This window comes from Oratosquilla oratoria, chromosome 34 (genome assembly GCF_046742065.1).
Source record: "Oratosquilla oratoria isolate Oo_2021 chromosome 34, ASM4674206v1, whole genome shotgun sequence".
Lineage (NCBI taxonomy): Eukaryota > Metazoa > Arthropoda > Malacostraca > Stomatopoda > Squillidae > Oratosquilla > Oratosquilla oratoria.
Window position 1 is genome coordinate 40,602,790 of NC_134810.1, and position 17,500 is coordinate 40,620,289.

The following is a 17,500-nucleotide window of genomic DNA, read 5'->3' on the forward strand; positions in this document are numbered from 1 at the left end:
CTCGGGTCAAGCGACGCCCTAAAACCTGCATACACGGACTTCTCGCCTTCTAGACAACAACTGAAGCGGTGTAGGTCAAAGGGCCTCACGCTGTCGACATACAATAGTCGCTTAAGCCGGGCAACGAAACCTTGCTAATTTTTCCTATGACATGGCAACTGTACATATGTATATAATATATTTCTGGCAATCCTCCGAGCCTGCTGGGGGCTTGCCGTGCATTTTGTAGACAGAACTTAACTTGGAGAATTAAAGCCAAGAACTCCGCCCGAGTTTCCTTTACCACCAATTCCAATTGTAGAGTACTACAACCTACAATGTCTAAAATGGGTGGCTTTTCATTTTTCTACGGTACATCAATCGTGGTACACTGCTTAATTAATGTAAAATAAATGATAAGGTACATCAAATAAAATATTTTTATTGTGTTGCACTCCCAAACAAGGGATGGTGTGTTGCCACACATTGAGCTGTGTTTGGTCGCGCGCGCACACACACACACACACACACACACACCAAGCGTCAATGTCATATTCGGTCGGCTTTCAAACTCGTCGGATATACCGAACGTGTGGTCGACTTACCGAGGGAAGTTCGGTTGGCACAAAAGGATTGGTTTACCCGAAATGCGGTTTAACGAGGTTCGGTTTATCGAGATTCTACTGTCTGTATATATATGTTTATATGTATGGCAAGAGTGGTATAGGTAAAGTCCAGGAAAGAGCAGAAGTACTTTATTCTCTAACGTTTCGACAGAGTCTTCTTCAGAGAGATAATGAAGAAGACTGTCGAAACGTTAGAGAATAAAGTACTTCTGCTCCTTCCTGGATTTACCTATACCACTCTTGCCATACATTTGTCTTTTCTCTTGTCATATATATATATATATATATATATATATATATATATATATATATTATATATATATATATATATATATATATATATATATATATATATGGGGGGTATGTACAGGTATGTATGTATGTAGTAATTTCGACACGCTCATAATAACAAAATCACTTCTCAGCTCTTTACACCTTAAAAGAAAATAAAAAATCGGGAAACGTTCAGCTACGAACGAAGCCACCACCTTTGCCCGGTGTGCTCTGGCTGCCCGTAAACACCGAAGTTCCTCTACTCACCTTCCTGCATTCTTCGAACACCGGATTGGTCAAGAGGTGACTACACATGCTATTCGCCTTCGTTGCCCCTTTAGATCCTTCGTTTGAACAGGCGAGCTCTGAATCAACGTCATCCTCACACTGAGCTGTTGTCAGAAGACAGAGAGGATGTAAATGTACAGGTAGGAAGTAACCATGGAGGGGAAAAAGAAATAACCTTCACTATGTCACACCGGTCGAGAAGTCTCATTCACGTTACCTCCATTGAGAACGGGCACCCAGCTCTTGACAAAAGATTTCACGGAATGCCTCAGGTAGCCGTCCACGCAGAGGAAGTCGTCGCCGGGTATTCCGTTCGGATTGCCGCAAAGACCCATGGTGGAGTTCCACAAGGAGGCCTCTTCGACGACTTCAAGCAAGCCCTTTTAGAAACACAAGGGGACTGTTTGTACATATGTTTTAGATTATGACCAGGCTCCTGAGGGTCGCCAGGTAGATGGAATGGGAGAGGTACAGTTATCTGCATTTCTTCTCCAAAATAGTAGTGATTAAAGCTACGGTTACAATAGTTAACAGAATGGTTATAATCGTAGTTTTAAGCTATGGTTACACTCCAACATTGGACAAAATCAAACTGAATCGTTGTAATCCAGCCATTCTGTTGACTAGTGAACTTGTAGCTTAAAAAAACTCGGTCATCTATTCAAATTTTGATGTTGATGTCGTTTTTCGTGGCCTCGCTATTTTGAAAGTCTGTCATACTATTTACGTAGACCATTATGGATGTTCAATAGTGTTGCCAAAGGGCTCACACATTGTATAAAAATATGTGCAAGAAACTGTGCCTTAATTTGATGAGTACCAGGTGAAAGCATAGGAATGATGGTTTCTTAAGAATATAAGAATATAAGAATGGAGGAGACTGCAAGAGACCATAATGCCTACACTAGACAGTTCCACGTCCCTTACCACTTTACATCCCTATCCCTTAAGTAATCCAATCGTCTCATAAAGCAACCAACTATTTCAGCGTTCACTACATGGTTACTAACTCTATTCCATTCGTTAACCACACTGTTGGTGAACCATTTCTTGTCTGCTTCCTTCTTAAACCTAAATTCCTCCTTCCTGAAGGAAGAACGAGAGAAAATAAGAACCTCACCGTGGAGTGCCAGAAGATGTTAAGGCCCACCGAAGTAACCTGCATGATGGAGGACGACCCGGCCACTTCCGCCACAACTTCTCCACCAATGAAGGGCAAGAGATGGGTCTGCCCTCTCCACTGTATGGCCAAATCCCCAGTTTCTCCTGTAGGAAGAGTACAAGCACTGAATGATTTTACATTTCTTTTATGCAAAACCCCTCACCCACGGAACGGACAGTCTTCTTGAGAAAGGGTTCCCAAACTGAAGGTCATGGATGGAGGGTCCGGACAGTCTAGAGAAAGAGTCCCCAAAAGAGTCCCCAAAAGGGTCATGAGCCTTTTTCTGGGTGGTCATGGAGGGTCCAACTGTATGTACATTCAGCCACATAGACCCGCGTATTGATTCGCCCGTATCAAAAGAGTAAACACTTCCTTCTCATTAGAATACATGATCAAATCAATCTTTTTAATAAACATTAATAAACAATAATAAAAAATATTGCTCTTTTAAATTTTAAGATAATGTATCAGCGATACATAGTACATACATAAAAATAGTACGCTTTCAGAAGGCTGAAAAAGTTGGGGAAACACTGGTCTAGAATAAAAGGAAGGTTTCTAAAGTGGCATAGTGATTCGATTTAACGTCGCGGACTCTCCCAAGCAGGGGGCAAGTGTGGTGCCCCTTACAGAAAACTTTGTAGCGTGAAATTTGATTAACCATACCCTTGGTCCAACTCGCTGGCGGCAGGATTTGAACTGTCGTCAACTCGACCTCCGCCGCAAGCAGCGACGCTCTAACCCACTCGTCCAGCGAGCATCCAAGTGACATAGTGAAACCATAAAACCATGAGGAGAGGAGTGTCCGGCGGTTAGGTTCGATCAAGAGTATATTGGAATTTTAGTTGGGGGCTAGGGAGGGTCACTGGCTATTCACCCATAAAAGAAAAATCTTAAGGCTGCTTCACAGTGGGCAGATTCGTTTGTAAGTTCGCTTGAGTAGAGACGACTTAAGTTACAATCTTCTGCTTTTCGAATATCCAAATGTCAAATAACCTTTGCGCCACATACTGAAAAACTGAATGGCAAACTAGGAAAGGGGAAACCTTTACAAAAATTAGACACAATGTCGAAAAGTTCTTAGGGAAATCTAGAATACCGTAACCAAAGTTTTCTTCCAGGTATTCAAATTCACAGTGGTTGGTGAGAATCGACCCATAGAAAACGGACATTATACTCACGTGACTTTTGGGCGACGTACTTCTCCCCCAGGAGGTACAGTGTGATTGTTTCTTGACTCGGACTCCACAGAAGAGTAAACCTATTATTGGAGTCCCTGCTCAGGACGTACTCGCAGTTACCCTTAAAGCTGTTGGAGGAAGAAAAGGAGGTAAGCATCTTCTACAGCGACCAGGAAGACTATTTTCATTTGTAAAACGTCCAGGTCGCAAACGACAATGCTCCGTGCAGTATCGGCTTACCTTTCTAGGCCAAAAGTGCCTTCTAAAGAAGTAACCTACTTCGGAAACCAACTTAAGTAGCTTTGCTCAGTGCAATAATGCATTTTTCGAATTTTGCTGAGACAAACTCACCGACCCACTCCCACTGTTAGTTGCTGCAAGCCCCTATTTATTCATTTATTATTACTATTATATATATATATATATATATATATATATATATATATATATGTACATACATATATGCATATATATATATATATATATATATATATGTGTGTACACACATATATGCATATATATATATATATATATATATATATATATTTTTTTTTTTTTTTTTTTTTTTTTTTTTTTTTTTTCCCGACATTGGGTCGCCTCCCACCCTGGCCAGGGCTGTCAGGAACCAACATAAGAATCACGCAGCGGGTACCGAGAGTCAAACTCACGACCACCAGAGTTCGACACGGTATCCACTGGGCAAACATTGGGCGATTTTAATGCTCCGACAAATGTCGAGCGTTTGGCCAACTTACTGAGAGTGTCAATTCTAAGCGAGATTGTTCAATTATATACCACCCCTCCCACAGCGAATGAGCTCTCAATTCTCTTTCGATTAATTGCGGTCGAGCCATTAGTTATTAGGTGGCAATACGTTAAACAATATCTGTACCTACCTGAATAAGCCACCATCAAAGGTCTGGTAGTGAGAATCAGACCAGATGCGACATATTGTATCATGGGCTCGGATTCGCGATGCGCTGTGTTGGCCCATAAGGTCCTGTACACCGTCAGAAAAGAAAAAGGAATATCGTTTCAGAGAGACAATTTGAAGACAAACACTCTAGCATTATGTGAATCTTCGCACATATGCATGCAGGGGGGATAGGTAGATAGTAGGTAGATACTTGGGCAGGCGAGGAATTGAATAAGTAGATAAGTCACTACATATATATGTATACATGTACATGTGTGCATGCGTTTACATGAATATATATGATTTTATTAATCAGACATATACAAAGTTAAGTGTGAAATGTTGTTTCATGTCGAGAGGTTCTTAGCTGTAGCTGAGGACACAGTCCAGTGATAACATTTCGAACTGTGATGATCGACGTATAATTTCCCTATTGTATTAGTAACCATTGGGTTTATTGTTACCCTTTAATTTTGTCATTGTGTATTTGATATGTTGTTGAATTATTGTAATGTAATTATGTACAATGTAAGACCCAATGAGCCCACGCGCGTCTTTTTGAGTTTTGCCGCCAAATCAGAGTTGATGGCGAAGCGTGGCTCAGCATTGTCGTTAACCTTCAAAGTGTAAACAGGCTTTTGTATATTGTAGTAAATGTATCGAATGGTGACTTAATACAATATTTCATCAATGTGAAGGTGTTTTTCATTGCCACCCAACACAGAACTCATCATGCAAAACCTCCTGGCGGAAGGTACACACCTTGAAAACCTCAATGTCTTCCAGACCAAAGTTCAAGGCCGCTTTCTCAAGGTGGATGTTGCTGTCCAAGAAGAAGCTCCCGATGCCGTGAAATTTGCCCTCGGTGACCGTGGCTCCCCCGATGGATCCAACAGCGCCCCCATGAAGAGAGGACCCAGAGGATGTGAAGGAGGCATTGCCCACGTTCCCGACCCAGTGCACGGACACTCCCTCAGCTGAAGGACATTTGAAGGAAATCAAAATTAGGCTAGTTTTCTTTTGTTCTGTCTGTTGTGCTGATTAGAGAGGGAGCGCAAAAAGTGTAGCTCTGATAGGATGCTTGATATATTTCTAAAGTACACTGTGGCTAATAAAAAATATAAGATCTAATTTGATTTTGGAATTGATACAGGACAAATGGGAATAGAACTACTGGCAGAAGACACTGGATCAAACGTGGGGTCAACTTTGGGTGATTACAGAGGAAGTTTAGCATATACTATTCCAGTCTTCTTAAAATGAATCAGGAAAAGTCATGCGTATCCGTACACACGCGTGCGCACGTGCACACACGGATACGCACACACACAGTCAGTACATACATCAAAAGTATAACTCACGGAAGTGACACTTTGGGATGTCCGTCGGTGTGAAATAGCCGTCGGCGTAAAGGCAGACGTAGTTCTCTGCTGGTGGACTTTCGAAGCCGATGCCCTTCGGACAAGTGATAACGCAAGTGTAGGATGTAGAACTCGAAGAACATTTGTAACCTCCGCCATGGGTCAGTTTAGAAGGGTTGCATTGATCCCGAGCTACGGAAGACAAGACACGAGGTATCATGAGGAGCGAGTGGGTACACGAGGATGCCTGTGTAGGCGTCTTGATTATATATATATATATATATATATATATATATATATACATATATTTGTAGTTGTACATGAGTTACCCCCGGTTTCTGTGAATTGGTTTGATCATGTTTTCTGTGTTAATTATTACTAAGAGTAAAAGAGAACGAGTAATACAGCAGTGACTTTATATCTTATAATGTGAGTAGTGTGATGCATCGTACATATGGCAGCCGATGATGCGCGCGAGAGTTTGACTCGTATTGAAGTGGTTAACACCTGTCACTCCTATCCATAAAGTTATCTAATCTCCTCTTAAGACAGCGATTCCCAAACTATGGGTCGCGAAGTGTTCAAGAATGGGTCGCGAGACCTTGTTAGAAAAAAATAATTTCAATCAAAAGCTTCCCTACACTTACGCATAAAACCAAACTAAGCTAAACTAAATTGCTTTTTGATACTTGGGTCGCCACATCTTCACCAGATCTCGATTTGGGTCGCAGCCAAAAAAGGTTTGGGAACCACTATCTTAAGACAACCAATTGGAAAATGTAGTTTTACAAAGATTATCCCCCTAACACACCTCTTGTCCGTTTGTTTAACGCCGTTCTCATATTCAAGGTTCTCGTCAAATGTTGTGAATTTGAAAACCTGGAAGACGACTTTTCGTTTACAGTATTCTAGACTTCCTTAAGGACAATTCAACAATGTGTCTAATATTCTTACAGGTTTAACTTCTCCAAGTTCCTCATTCAGCTTCCCAATATATGAAGCAAATGTGATTTGATATTTGGAGGTCCGAAAAATAAATTATTGTAACTTAAGTCGTTTCTACTCAAATGAACTCGCTTGTGTCGCGTGTACAAATTAATTGGCAAATTGTACAAATAAATTAGCGACCTCCAACCACTGGAAAATTAGGGTTTAGTTCATGCGTGTATGTTTTGCTTAACTATGAACTAAACTTATTGTGAGGGTCTGTTTCTTTGTCTCCACCCATTGATCACTGATTCAATACCTTGTGTCGTACATCTGATCTCATAGTTATGAAAGTTAAAGAGGATAAGAATAAGATCGTGTATGAAAGACAAGAGACAAAGTTGCAGGAACGGTAGCAGTTCGTCGCCGGTGGAGGCATTGAAAGGACGGTTAAATTCATAGGTTGTTGTTGGGGTCATCACATACCCTGCCTCCAACCTCCATTTCAATAACTTGTCTATGACTTCGCTTACACAAATCTACTTCTCTAAGAACATTTCAGCAGTATGTCTAACATTCCTATAGGTTTATAACATCTTAGTTCATCATTCAACTTTGCTCTATATGACAGAAAGATATTTTGATATTTGGAAATTTTGAAAAATAGAATATTGTGACCGAAGTCGTTTTTATTCAAACGAACTCCCAACGGTCAGCGTTGGTGAAGCCTGTGGAAGCAGTGCCATAACCCCTTTAGCCCCAATAAATGAGACGGGTGTCAAGGTGGAACATCCCATCCAATTCATAAGTGTCTATCATCTTATGAGATTTCGACTCAGGTCTAGCTCATCACCAAGAAACATCAAGGTCATCACGCGCGTGCGTATGTATGTATGTATGTATGCTTGCGTTTGTTATTTTTTCTATATCAAAAGATTATGTATGTATACATGTATGTGTATAGGCATGTTTGTATGCGTTGTTATTTCATTTTATTTTATTTATTCGTTTATTTATTTTTTCTCCCAACTACATTAAACGATAGGTCTGGGAAGGCGTGAAGCTGATACTTACAGTACTGGCAGAATTCTCCAGCGTACTCCTTGGGGCAAAGACAATGGTGTGGTGCCACACATTTTCCGTTGTTCATACACGCTGGGTCACACACTGGTTCGCACATCGGGGTGCCCTTGGTGAAGTCGTAATCTTGGAATACCCAGTCGCCGTCTTTACACACAACTTCCATCGTTGCTGCGCCATTCGCTAATTTGAATCCGTCGAGACATTCCACCGTACCCTTTGTTGTGCTGTGGGTGTTTTTAAGCAAGGTATAGGATGAACTTTGCGCTAATATTGATAAAATCGAGATGAAAAAAAAAATATATAAAAAATTGAAAAGTATATGAGGACAGAGGAAATGGTTCATATGAAATACTCAAGATTCGTTACGTTCCGCTACAACTACGCCCTTCACAATCACTTCTCGGTAAAATTCGAGAACCACGCAAGCACGGATATTTAACATGAAATTTACTATATCATTGTACTATTGTTACTGAATAACCTAACCTGACCTAACCTAGTTTAACTTAAAGTAACCATTCCATAGTAACGAAAATAGATATTTCAAAAGAAAAGGAAGTGAAAATGTGCTGGTGTGATTCTGGAATAGAACCCATTTCCCTTTATTACCACCATCTTACCTGTATCTAATCTTGGCGTTTGGAACCTTTGGTGGAGGTTCCATACATGGCTCAGCCTTGCCATACTGACAGTGATCACCCTCAAATTCTGGTGGACAGCTACAGACATTAGGTTGGACGCAGATTCCATTGTTCTGGCAAGGGGTCTGGCAAACAGCTGCAAGAAAAACAATACTGAGATATGTTGCCCAATCTCTGAACAAACTCTTTCAGAAAAAAAAATATATATAGGAAAATATATCCATGTGAGGATGGACCTTTTGTAGTACGACTTTTCGCTTGTTTCAGTTTTATCAAGTACTGTACCTTGATGAACCTGTAAAAAGCAAAACGTCGTAGTAACAAAGGATTCGTCCTCGCATGGTATTTCTTGTGATAGACTTATCGGAAACAGCCAATTACATACAATAAAACAGATATTAGAACCATAGAATATATTTACTTCTTTAGGCAATCTAGATCATATAAAAGGCCATGAAGTAAGGAGATTTTGCACATTTTGTTTGATAGTACTTTAGGTGCGAGTATGTGGGAGGCATGACTGAACGAAGATGGACATTGTAACAATATTTCCTTTTAACATTCCTTCCTTGTACCTCATCTTACCCAATCCCTTTGTTACTTACGGGCACAAACGGGTAAGTTGGCTCCTTGGTCGTAGTTGGCAATGATCCATGCGCCATTGTGGCAAGTGGAATACAATATACTCTCACCAGACGTGAACGCAAATCCACGCCTGCATCTGTAGCGGCATCCGCTGTAAAGTAAAGGACACAAGTCAACAAATGTAACAGGGTGAGAAAAATTGAATCAATGTTCTGTTCTTGCCAGGGAAATATGTTCACTCATACACACATAAATTTGTAAGTGAACACATGTGAATGAGTTGGTTAAAATGCATTCAAGATTGTACGTGAGAACTTTTGTGAGTTCTTGTTTGTGGACGCTTCCATTGCCTTGTACTCGTTGGCACGTGACTAAGAGGGAACCTGGCTAGCATCGCCGGCGCAAGCCCCTTTCCCAGTTGCAGTAGGGGGGGCAATGTTAAGAACTTTTGATCACTGTATTCCATCACACCCCTGAAGGAGGTTCTAGGACTAAGATCGAAACATCGGGCAATAAACCTCCCTCATTGAGTCTGGTGTTTATTCCCCCCCCCCTACGACTCCAGATCTCCATACATATTGAATATATACATATATATATATATATATGTGGGTGTGGGTGTGTGGGTGTGTGTGTGCGTGTGTGTGTGTGTGTGTGCGTGCGTGCTTGCTTGTGTGTGTGTGTGTGGAAAAACCATCCAGGAAAAAGATAAACTGATGACCAAGCGCTTTCGTCTATTCAGACATCTTCAAGGTACATGTACCCTGAGGATGTCTGAATAGACGAAAGCGCTTGGTCAGGGGCGCCCACAGACTTTCTTGTGGTGGACGCACAAGGTATAAAGGGCTATAGGGAGACAACCAAGCGAAGCTTATCCACCTGAGGGGTTCGGAAATGTTTTGAGTTTTTGCCACTTTTTGGTTGCCTTTTTGACATACTTAGGTCCATTAATTTTAGAAGTGAATTGCAGCCTTTTATTGAGGGGAAAACTAATGTAATTGTGTATCTTTCATTAAACATAAGTACCGGTGTATAGTAGTCTATTGCCCTGACTTGAATATGCAATGAATGGTTCAATGAGTTATAAAACAGTTTATTTTATATATTTATCAACTACATACAGTAATTGTTTATGACAATATTATGCATATATAGTAGTTGTAATAATAATGCCAATAGAATGTAGATATCATATGGATAGTACAAAAATTATATTCTATTATTTCATGTATTATGTATCCGATATTCATTAAATTCTTCACCAAAATCTACTCTGGCTTACTCTTAACACAGCATGACTTCGTAAATTTACATTATATTTGTCAGTGGGAATGTTTTTTTTGTTCATATTAAACCACATAAATTCAAACACAATGACACAAACCATCTTTATTGAAATGCTAATGCAATACGTCTATGTCCACTACTATCAAAGCTGTGTAAGACATTCTCATAGTTAATAGCAACATCTTGATGAATATGCAACAGTGCTAAAGCGCTTAGTCTATCAGAAGCCATAGTGGATCTTAGGTATGACTTAAGCCATTTAAGTGTGCTAAAACTGCGCTCAGCAGATGCAGTGCTGACAGGCATGGTTAAGAGAACTGTAAAAATATTGTTCAGGTTTGGATAGAGGTATCTTGTACTTTGAATACATTCTTCTAATTTCAAAGGACCACCATCCTTATGTCTCCACTTCCACCTTTCCACTTCAGCATCCAAATCAAGAAGTCTAATGAATGGAGAATATGCCTCTTTTATTACTGCTGAGAAGAAGAGAGGAGTTTGAATGTGTTTGAGATGAGGTGTCTGAGAAGTATGGTGGGGGTTACTAGGCGTGAGAAATGAGGAGGTGAGGAGGAGAACAGGGGTGAAAAAGGATTTGGGAGATAGGGTTGATGAAAGAATATTAGGATGGTTTGGACACATGGAAAGAATGAGTGAAGAAAGACTAGTAAAAGAGGTATGGAAGGCAGATGTGGAGGGAGTGAACATGAGGGGACGTCCTAGGATGAGGTGGATGGATGGGGTGAAGGGGGCTTTGGGGAAGAGGGGAATGTCTGTTGAGGAAGGAAGGGAGAGGACGGAAGACAGAGGTGAGTGGAGAATGGTTGTATATGGATGATGTTGTGACTGCATGAGGAGGAATGGGCGGGGGGTGGGGTAGTATGTGTGAGTAAATTTTGACGCAGCCCGAAGGGATTTTCTCCCCGTCCTCGCCTTATATGCAAAGGGGGACGGAGAGGGGGGTCGCCGATTAAATGAAGCGGCCTTGCTGTGGATGTACTGTGTCTTGCGACACTGCTTCTGACCCAGGGCGGTGGGCAGGGTGCAGGGATGACCCGTCATCCAGGAGGTGCTCAGATGAGAGGAAGGGTGGGAGGGGTGTGGAGTGTATTTCGGGATGAAATGGGTGGGAGCGTTTTTATGCCTTTCCCTTTTTGGCTACCTCCCTTGGAAGGGGGAAAAAGCCTTGGTATATGTATGTATGTATGTATGTCTTCTTCTGAGAGACTCGCAAGATTCTGTGGCAAAAGCATTTCTGCTCTAACCCTGTTAGTAGATCCCCAGATACGTTCATTGAGTTGTACAATAAGGTGATCCAAAAAAGGGTTGTGAAGGTTTCTCTCAAAGAATTCTGCACTTGCAGTGGATGGGGCATTTTCTCTGTTTTTCTGACGACAAATAGACCGAGGGTGCTTCTCATCAACCTGTAAATCTGCTGCCAACTGTGTTGCTTTCCTGTACACACTCCGCTGCCAGGATCGACAAAATCACATATACCACGAGATACAGCACATGTGAATACGTACCACTCGAACCATGACACGTGCATACATTTCACTCGGTGTTCAGACACACAAGCGGAAATCCTGTCGCTAAACAACTCTGCATTTCTACCAGTCTCTATGACACATGAAACCGACAACAATGCATATGTCCACAGAATGTCACATTTTTCGTTTGCGTTTTCTTCTTTTTATAATTTCTATACTACATAGATCCACATGTATTCTAGTGCATACATAATTTTAACACTGATGCTTTACCACGTTTCTAATGTATGTAAAACATCTACATTTTTCATTGAAAGTTGAGGGTTTTAGAAGGGAAAAATGTTTGAATAGGGGACCTTGTATGCTTGTAATGTCCAAACTGGACGCACGTGCGTCCGGTGCGTCCGCCTGCGGGCACCCCTGCGTTTGGTCATCAGTTTATCTTTTTCCTTGGTGTTTTTTTTCCGCATATTTAGAATCACGAGTTTATGTGATTTCTCATGCATATATATATATATATATATATATATATATATATATATATATATATATATATATATATATATATATATATATATATATGTACAGATATACAGATACGTGTACTTGAACTGTCGTATACTTTCCAAACCCCTCCCTCACGCTAAGCGGATCGAGCTTGAGTCCGTACTAGAGAATATTCTCCAACTTGCAGATAAAGGGAGGGTGAAATTAGACGAAAGTACCCGCGAAGAGCTCCGAAGGGGAACCAGATTTGAAAGTGAGCACCACAAGGGCAACCTCGTTACAAGAAGACATCTGGAAGCGGCCAAATCCCTTAAGCAAGATACCTCCATTACCATCAGAAGAGCGGTTAAAGCATCTTGCTCTATACTCATCCCAACCGATGAGTATACCTCCAAAATCAGCGACATAGCAACTCCAGCAAATCCCAGTTAATTACCAGAAACCCAATAAGTGACCTTAAGAAACAGGCCAATAAATTAATCACTTAAGTAAACGTCAGAGTTGGAGGACCCAAACTGCCCCCCTTCCCCTAACAGGAGATTATGGCTTGTGATATTGCCACGGGAACGTTGAAACCTATAAACCTGGCAATCTTCTCAGGCCTATACTAAGCCAAATCCCTACAACTACTTACCACCTCGCCAAACGACTAAATGACCTTCTTAGTCCCTTCACCCCCAGCGACTACAGCCTCTCTTCCCCACCAAATTTCCTCGATCTCCTGAAGGGATTCAACGCTGAGGGTATCGTAGTATCCCTTGGCGTTGAGAGTCTCTACACTAACATCGATATTAACCGAACAAAGCAGTACATCCTAGAAGAAATCTATCCAGAAGGCGCCCCACCAAAATTTGACATCCTGGAACTCTGTACGAAGGAGGCACCCTTTGTTTCTCCAGACGGCAGAATGTTCCGACAAATAGACGGCGTCGTCATGGGCTCCCCCATAGGAGTTCTTTTCGCCAACTTTTTCATGGGACGCATAGAGAGACATTCTCTCAAACTACCATAAGCCACGAATCTACGTCAGGTATATCGATGACATCTTCATATTGACTAAAGAGGATGACGAATTACAGCACCTCCACCATTGCATGGAGGAGGCCTCGAAGCTCATTCACTCCATAGAAAATAGTCCAGACTGACGTTTTCCCTTCCTCAACATTTTAGTAAACCAGCAACCCCTAAGATTCAAGACAAAAGTGTACTGTAAGCCGACTAAACCAGGACTTTGCCTCAATGGATGGTGCGAGTGCCCTGAAAGGCACAAATGCTCCACAATCTCCGCGTACATGAGGAGAGCACTTACACATTGTAGTAGCTGGCAGACCGTCCATGAGGAACTAGAAAGAGCCACCCAGGTCCTTGTGAACAGTGGCTATTCCAACACCGAAATCTCCAAAACCATCAACATACAGTTTGACAGATGCCACAACAAACAAACAAAAAATACCAAAACGCCTACAAGACAACAGTTCTACCGTCCATACATGAACAGTCAGTACAAAAAAGACAAAAGAGCTCTAAAGAAAATTATCACCAATTGTGTAGAAACCATCAACAAGGACCTCATAATCTTATACAAAAATAAGAAAACACATCACCTCCTTTTGAGAAACAGCCCCAAAACTGACATTCCAGAGCTTCAGCGTAGCAACCTGGTTTATGAGAATAAATGCTCTTCAGGGAACTGTGCAGCCCCGCCCTCTACAGGCGCCTAACACTACACCTATCCGACGAAGCCCCCACCCCAAAAAAAAAAGAAGAAAAAATCTCACGGTATTCGTCTGACTAGAGAAATGCTGGTCAAAGGCACCTTCGTTCAGCGATCAGAAAAAGACACCTTCCGATTATGTATATTAGAGGCTGTTTACATTAAAGAAAAAAGCCCTTCCCTTAAATCCCAAATCACAGATATATACATTGTTCCTAGCCAAAGAAACTTTAACCGAAGTTATTCCTCCTCCCACAGGTGGACTCGGGTCTCGGTTGAAAAAGAAATTAGGTAGATTTCAAGTTCCGAGACTTTTGTAGTCTCAGTGGTCGAGAGATTAAAAACACCGCCCAGTTGTCTCAACGACACCAGAAGACTAAAAATGACAGAAGCGATGCTCATTTACAATCAAAAAGACCGCTATCAATATCCAGCAGAAGCCTAAAACATCACTATCAACCAGAAGAGAGCGAGCGCTTCCCGTGCGCTGATTGGCGGGCGGACGTTTCAGCTCTCCGCTGCCCGCTGATATGTATCAGCATGCGGCCGAGCAGAATCATTCTCTGTCAACAATTCGACCAATTAACACCTCCTGAAGATGGCCAGTTAAGGCCGAAAAACGTCTAGAGGAAAATATACCATGGACTTCTGTACCCTACTAAGAGAGCTGCATCCAGACTGCCGTACATTGGTGCGCAACATAGAAAAGAAATTCTATAAAAAGAATAATGCTATCGCAGCTGTTGACTTTAACAACGCATTCATTATATATATATATATATATATATATATATATATATATATATATAAATATATAAATATATACATATATATATATATATATATAAATATATATATATATATATGTATATACTACACAAATTACCTGCGCGTAGCTGCGGGCAAATGATGATCATTTTAATTTTTATAGAATTTGCGGAGAAAATTTACACGTATCAATATAACTCAATGGAAAAGGTAACACAAATAGAATGTTAAGAAAGTAAAAAATAAAATCAATTGGAAGAGGGAGACGCCCTTTGGAAATAAGATATATTCGGCCGTAAGAGAAGAGATGAATTAAACTTTCATTATATTTGAATTCGAGTATATTACTACCCGCGAAAAAGTAGAATAGAAATAACCAATATTTAAACATTTGGTAAATTTATACAATCATTTTACATTTACATGCTTTCTCCTTACAAAGGCTATCACAGTGTGTGGCAACATTAATTTCACAAATATAAATAATATTTATGAACACATATAATGGTTTGTTTAATCATAGTAATTTTTGTTACAAAATGCCACCCCTTTCACCCCTATCCATCCATCTCATCCTCGGCTGCCCCTTCAAGTTCACCCCATCCATCCACCTCATCTTCGGTCGCCCCCTCAAGTTCATCCCATCCACCTCTGGCTTACACGCCTCTTTTACTGATATTTCTTCGCTAATTCTTTCCATGAGTTCAAACCATCCCAATACTCTTTCATAAACCCTATCTCCCATCTCCTTTTTTCACCCCAGCCTCCTCTCCATCTCCTCTTTTCTCACTCTATTCAACCTTCTAACCCCTATCATACTTCTAAGATATTTCATCTTGAACACATTAAAGAATAATCCTCTCTGCCTTTCTTAAATTCCTTGTCTCTGTCCCATACAGTGCTGTCGGCACAATCCACCTTTTATATAATCTATTTGCATCCATTCCCAAATGTCTATTTCTCGTTACATTTTTTTACCTCCCCCCAGCACTTACTTCTCTCAATCTACAATCTACTTCCACCTCCACTCCTCCCTTTCCTGCCACATGCGATTCCAAGTACCTAAAGCTATCCGCTCCCTCCAGCCTCTCTCTTTTAACCTTCCAAGTTGCTGCCATCCTCTCCCTTTGTACAATTCGTCGCTTTACTTTTACCCACATTTACCTTCATTTTTTTCCTATCGTATACCTTCCCAAACTCCATCACTAACTCCCATATAAGGTATTGGCTGCATGTTACTGTTCGGTAAAAATCTGTTCAGTAGCATGCAGTAAATACTTTAGGATCTATATGGGGCGCCCCTACGGATCAGAGTCACACATAATTTTGTCTGTGATAGAGGAAATATCTAATTATGAAGAAATTATGTCTTTTTATTGAACCACGACCGTCCCTCCGTTATGCTGTCCTCTCACCCTTAATACTGTCTTGTACCACTTCTTTGAATACATATCTCCATTTTCGCTTACCCCTGTGGTAGGGGGGAAAGAATACTGCCACCGAGTCTTCCCACTCGGGTCGCAAAAGGTGACTAAAACGGAACGGAGGATGGGACTAGGCATCCTGCTCTCTGTAGCCCTACAGGATTAATTACTACAAGAAATCAAAGCATAAGAGGGTCTGGGAGGAGTTTCCAACCAGAACTCTAAGTTTTGCTTTTTTTTATGTGCGTGGATGTGTACAGATAAGAGTAAAGGGGAAGAAATAGGCAGCATGGTTGTGAGAAGAAAGATGGATGTGTTGGCATTGATTGAAACTAAGTTAAAAGGGAGGGGTGAGTTTGAGTTTGGGAGTGTGGTGGGAAGCATGTCGGGAGTGAAGAGATGACGAAGAAGGAAAGGGGTGGCTATACTAGTAAGTGAAAATATAGGTAAGCATGTGGCGGAGTGGAAAGAGGTTTCATCAAGATTAACGTGGATGATGGTAAAACTGGGAAGGGAGATGTGGATCTTTATAAATGCATGTGAGCGTAGTAGTGAGAAGAGTATAGAGGAAAAGGAGGCATTTTGGATAGATTTAGATGAGTGCATAGAGAGTTTTTGGAGAAATGTCAATGCAGTAGTATTAGGAGATCTCAATGCTAGAGTAGGGGATGAACCAATAGACGGAATGGTTTGGAAGTGTGGAGTGCCAGGAAAATTCGTAGTGGAGAGGTGATGGTGGAGATTTGTTTAGAAAGAGAGTTGATGATAGCTAACACTGTGTTTGGGAATAAAGTTAAGCATAAGTGCACATAGGAGAGGGTGATGGATGGAAGAGCGGTTGATAAGGATTTAATGGACTATATAGTGGTATCCAGGAGAAGAGTAGGAAGAGTTTTGGATGTCCACGTTCTTAAAGGAGAGAGTGGGGGAAGATCAGATGATTTTTTGATGGAAAGTAAGTTGGGAGTGAAGGATAGATGGAGAAAGAGGAAAAGGACAGAAGGTATGGAGGTGCTTAGAGTAAACTGTTTAATGAGAAGGAAAATGAGCAGGAGCGCAAGGAGAAACTGAGAGAAGTGTGGGAGGTGGTGAAGAATAGAGTGGAGGTAGGAGTGGAGGAAGAAGGGAGCTGTTTCAAGAAGGGAGTAACAAGGTGTGCAAAGATGGTTTGTGGAACAAGGAGGATGGGAGGGAATAGAAGGAATGGTAGTGAGTGGCGGGATGATGAACAGAAAGAAGGCTGTTGAAGGGAAGAAGCGATTATTCAAGGACCGGTTGCAAAGTAGGA

The 17,500-nt window shown here is 41.2% G+C and overlaps 1 protein-coding gene across 2 annotated transcripts in view; it reads right to left on the bottom strand.

Annotated features, from left to right (window-relative positions):
• Positions 1 to 17,500, bottom strand: part of LOC143018223 (hemocytin-like) — a 184,722-nt gene that overhangs the window by 157,298 nt on the left and 9,924 nt on the right. For both annotated transcript variants that reach the window (XM_076173462.1, XM_076173461.1), the window contains exons 5-14: positions 9,043 to 9,173; positions 8,417 to 8,573; positions 7,788 to 8,020; positions 5,787 to 5,978; positions 5,188 to 5,402; positions 4,406 to 4,509; positions 3,510 to 3,637; positions 2,287 to 2,432; positions 1,384 to 1,546; positions 1,146 to 1,270 (exon numbers count right to left, since the gene is read on the bottom strand). In XM_076173462.1, the coding sequence (XP_076029577.1) occupies positions 1,146 to 1,270; positions 1,384 to 1,546; positions 2,287 to 2,432; positions 3,510 to 3,637; positions 4,406 to 4,509; positions 5,188 to 5,402; positions 5,787 to 5,978; positions 7,788 to 8,020; positions 8,417 to 8,573; positions 9,043 to 9,173 (1,594 nt within the window). The remainder of the gene's footprint in view (positions 1 to 1,145; positions 1,271 to 1,383; positions 1,547 to 2,286; positions 2,433 to 3,509; positions 3,638 to 4,405; positions 4,510 to 5,187; positions 5,403 to 5,786; positions 5,979 to 7,787; positions 8,021 to 8,416; positions 8,574 to 9,042; positions 9,174 to 17,500) is intronic.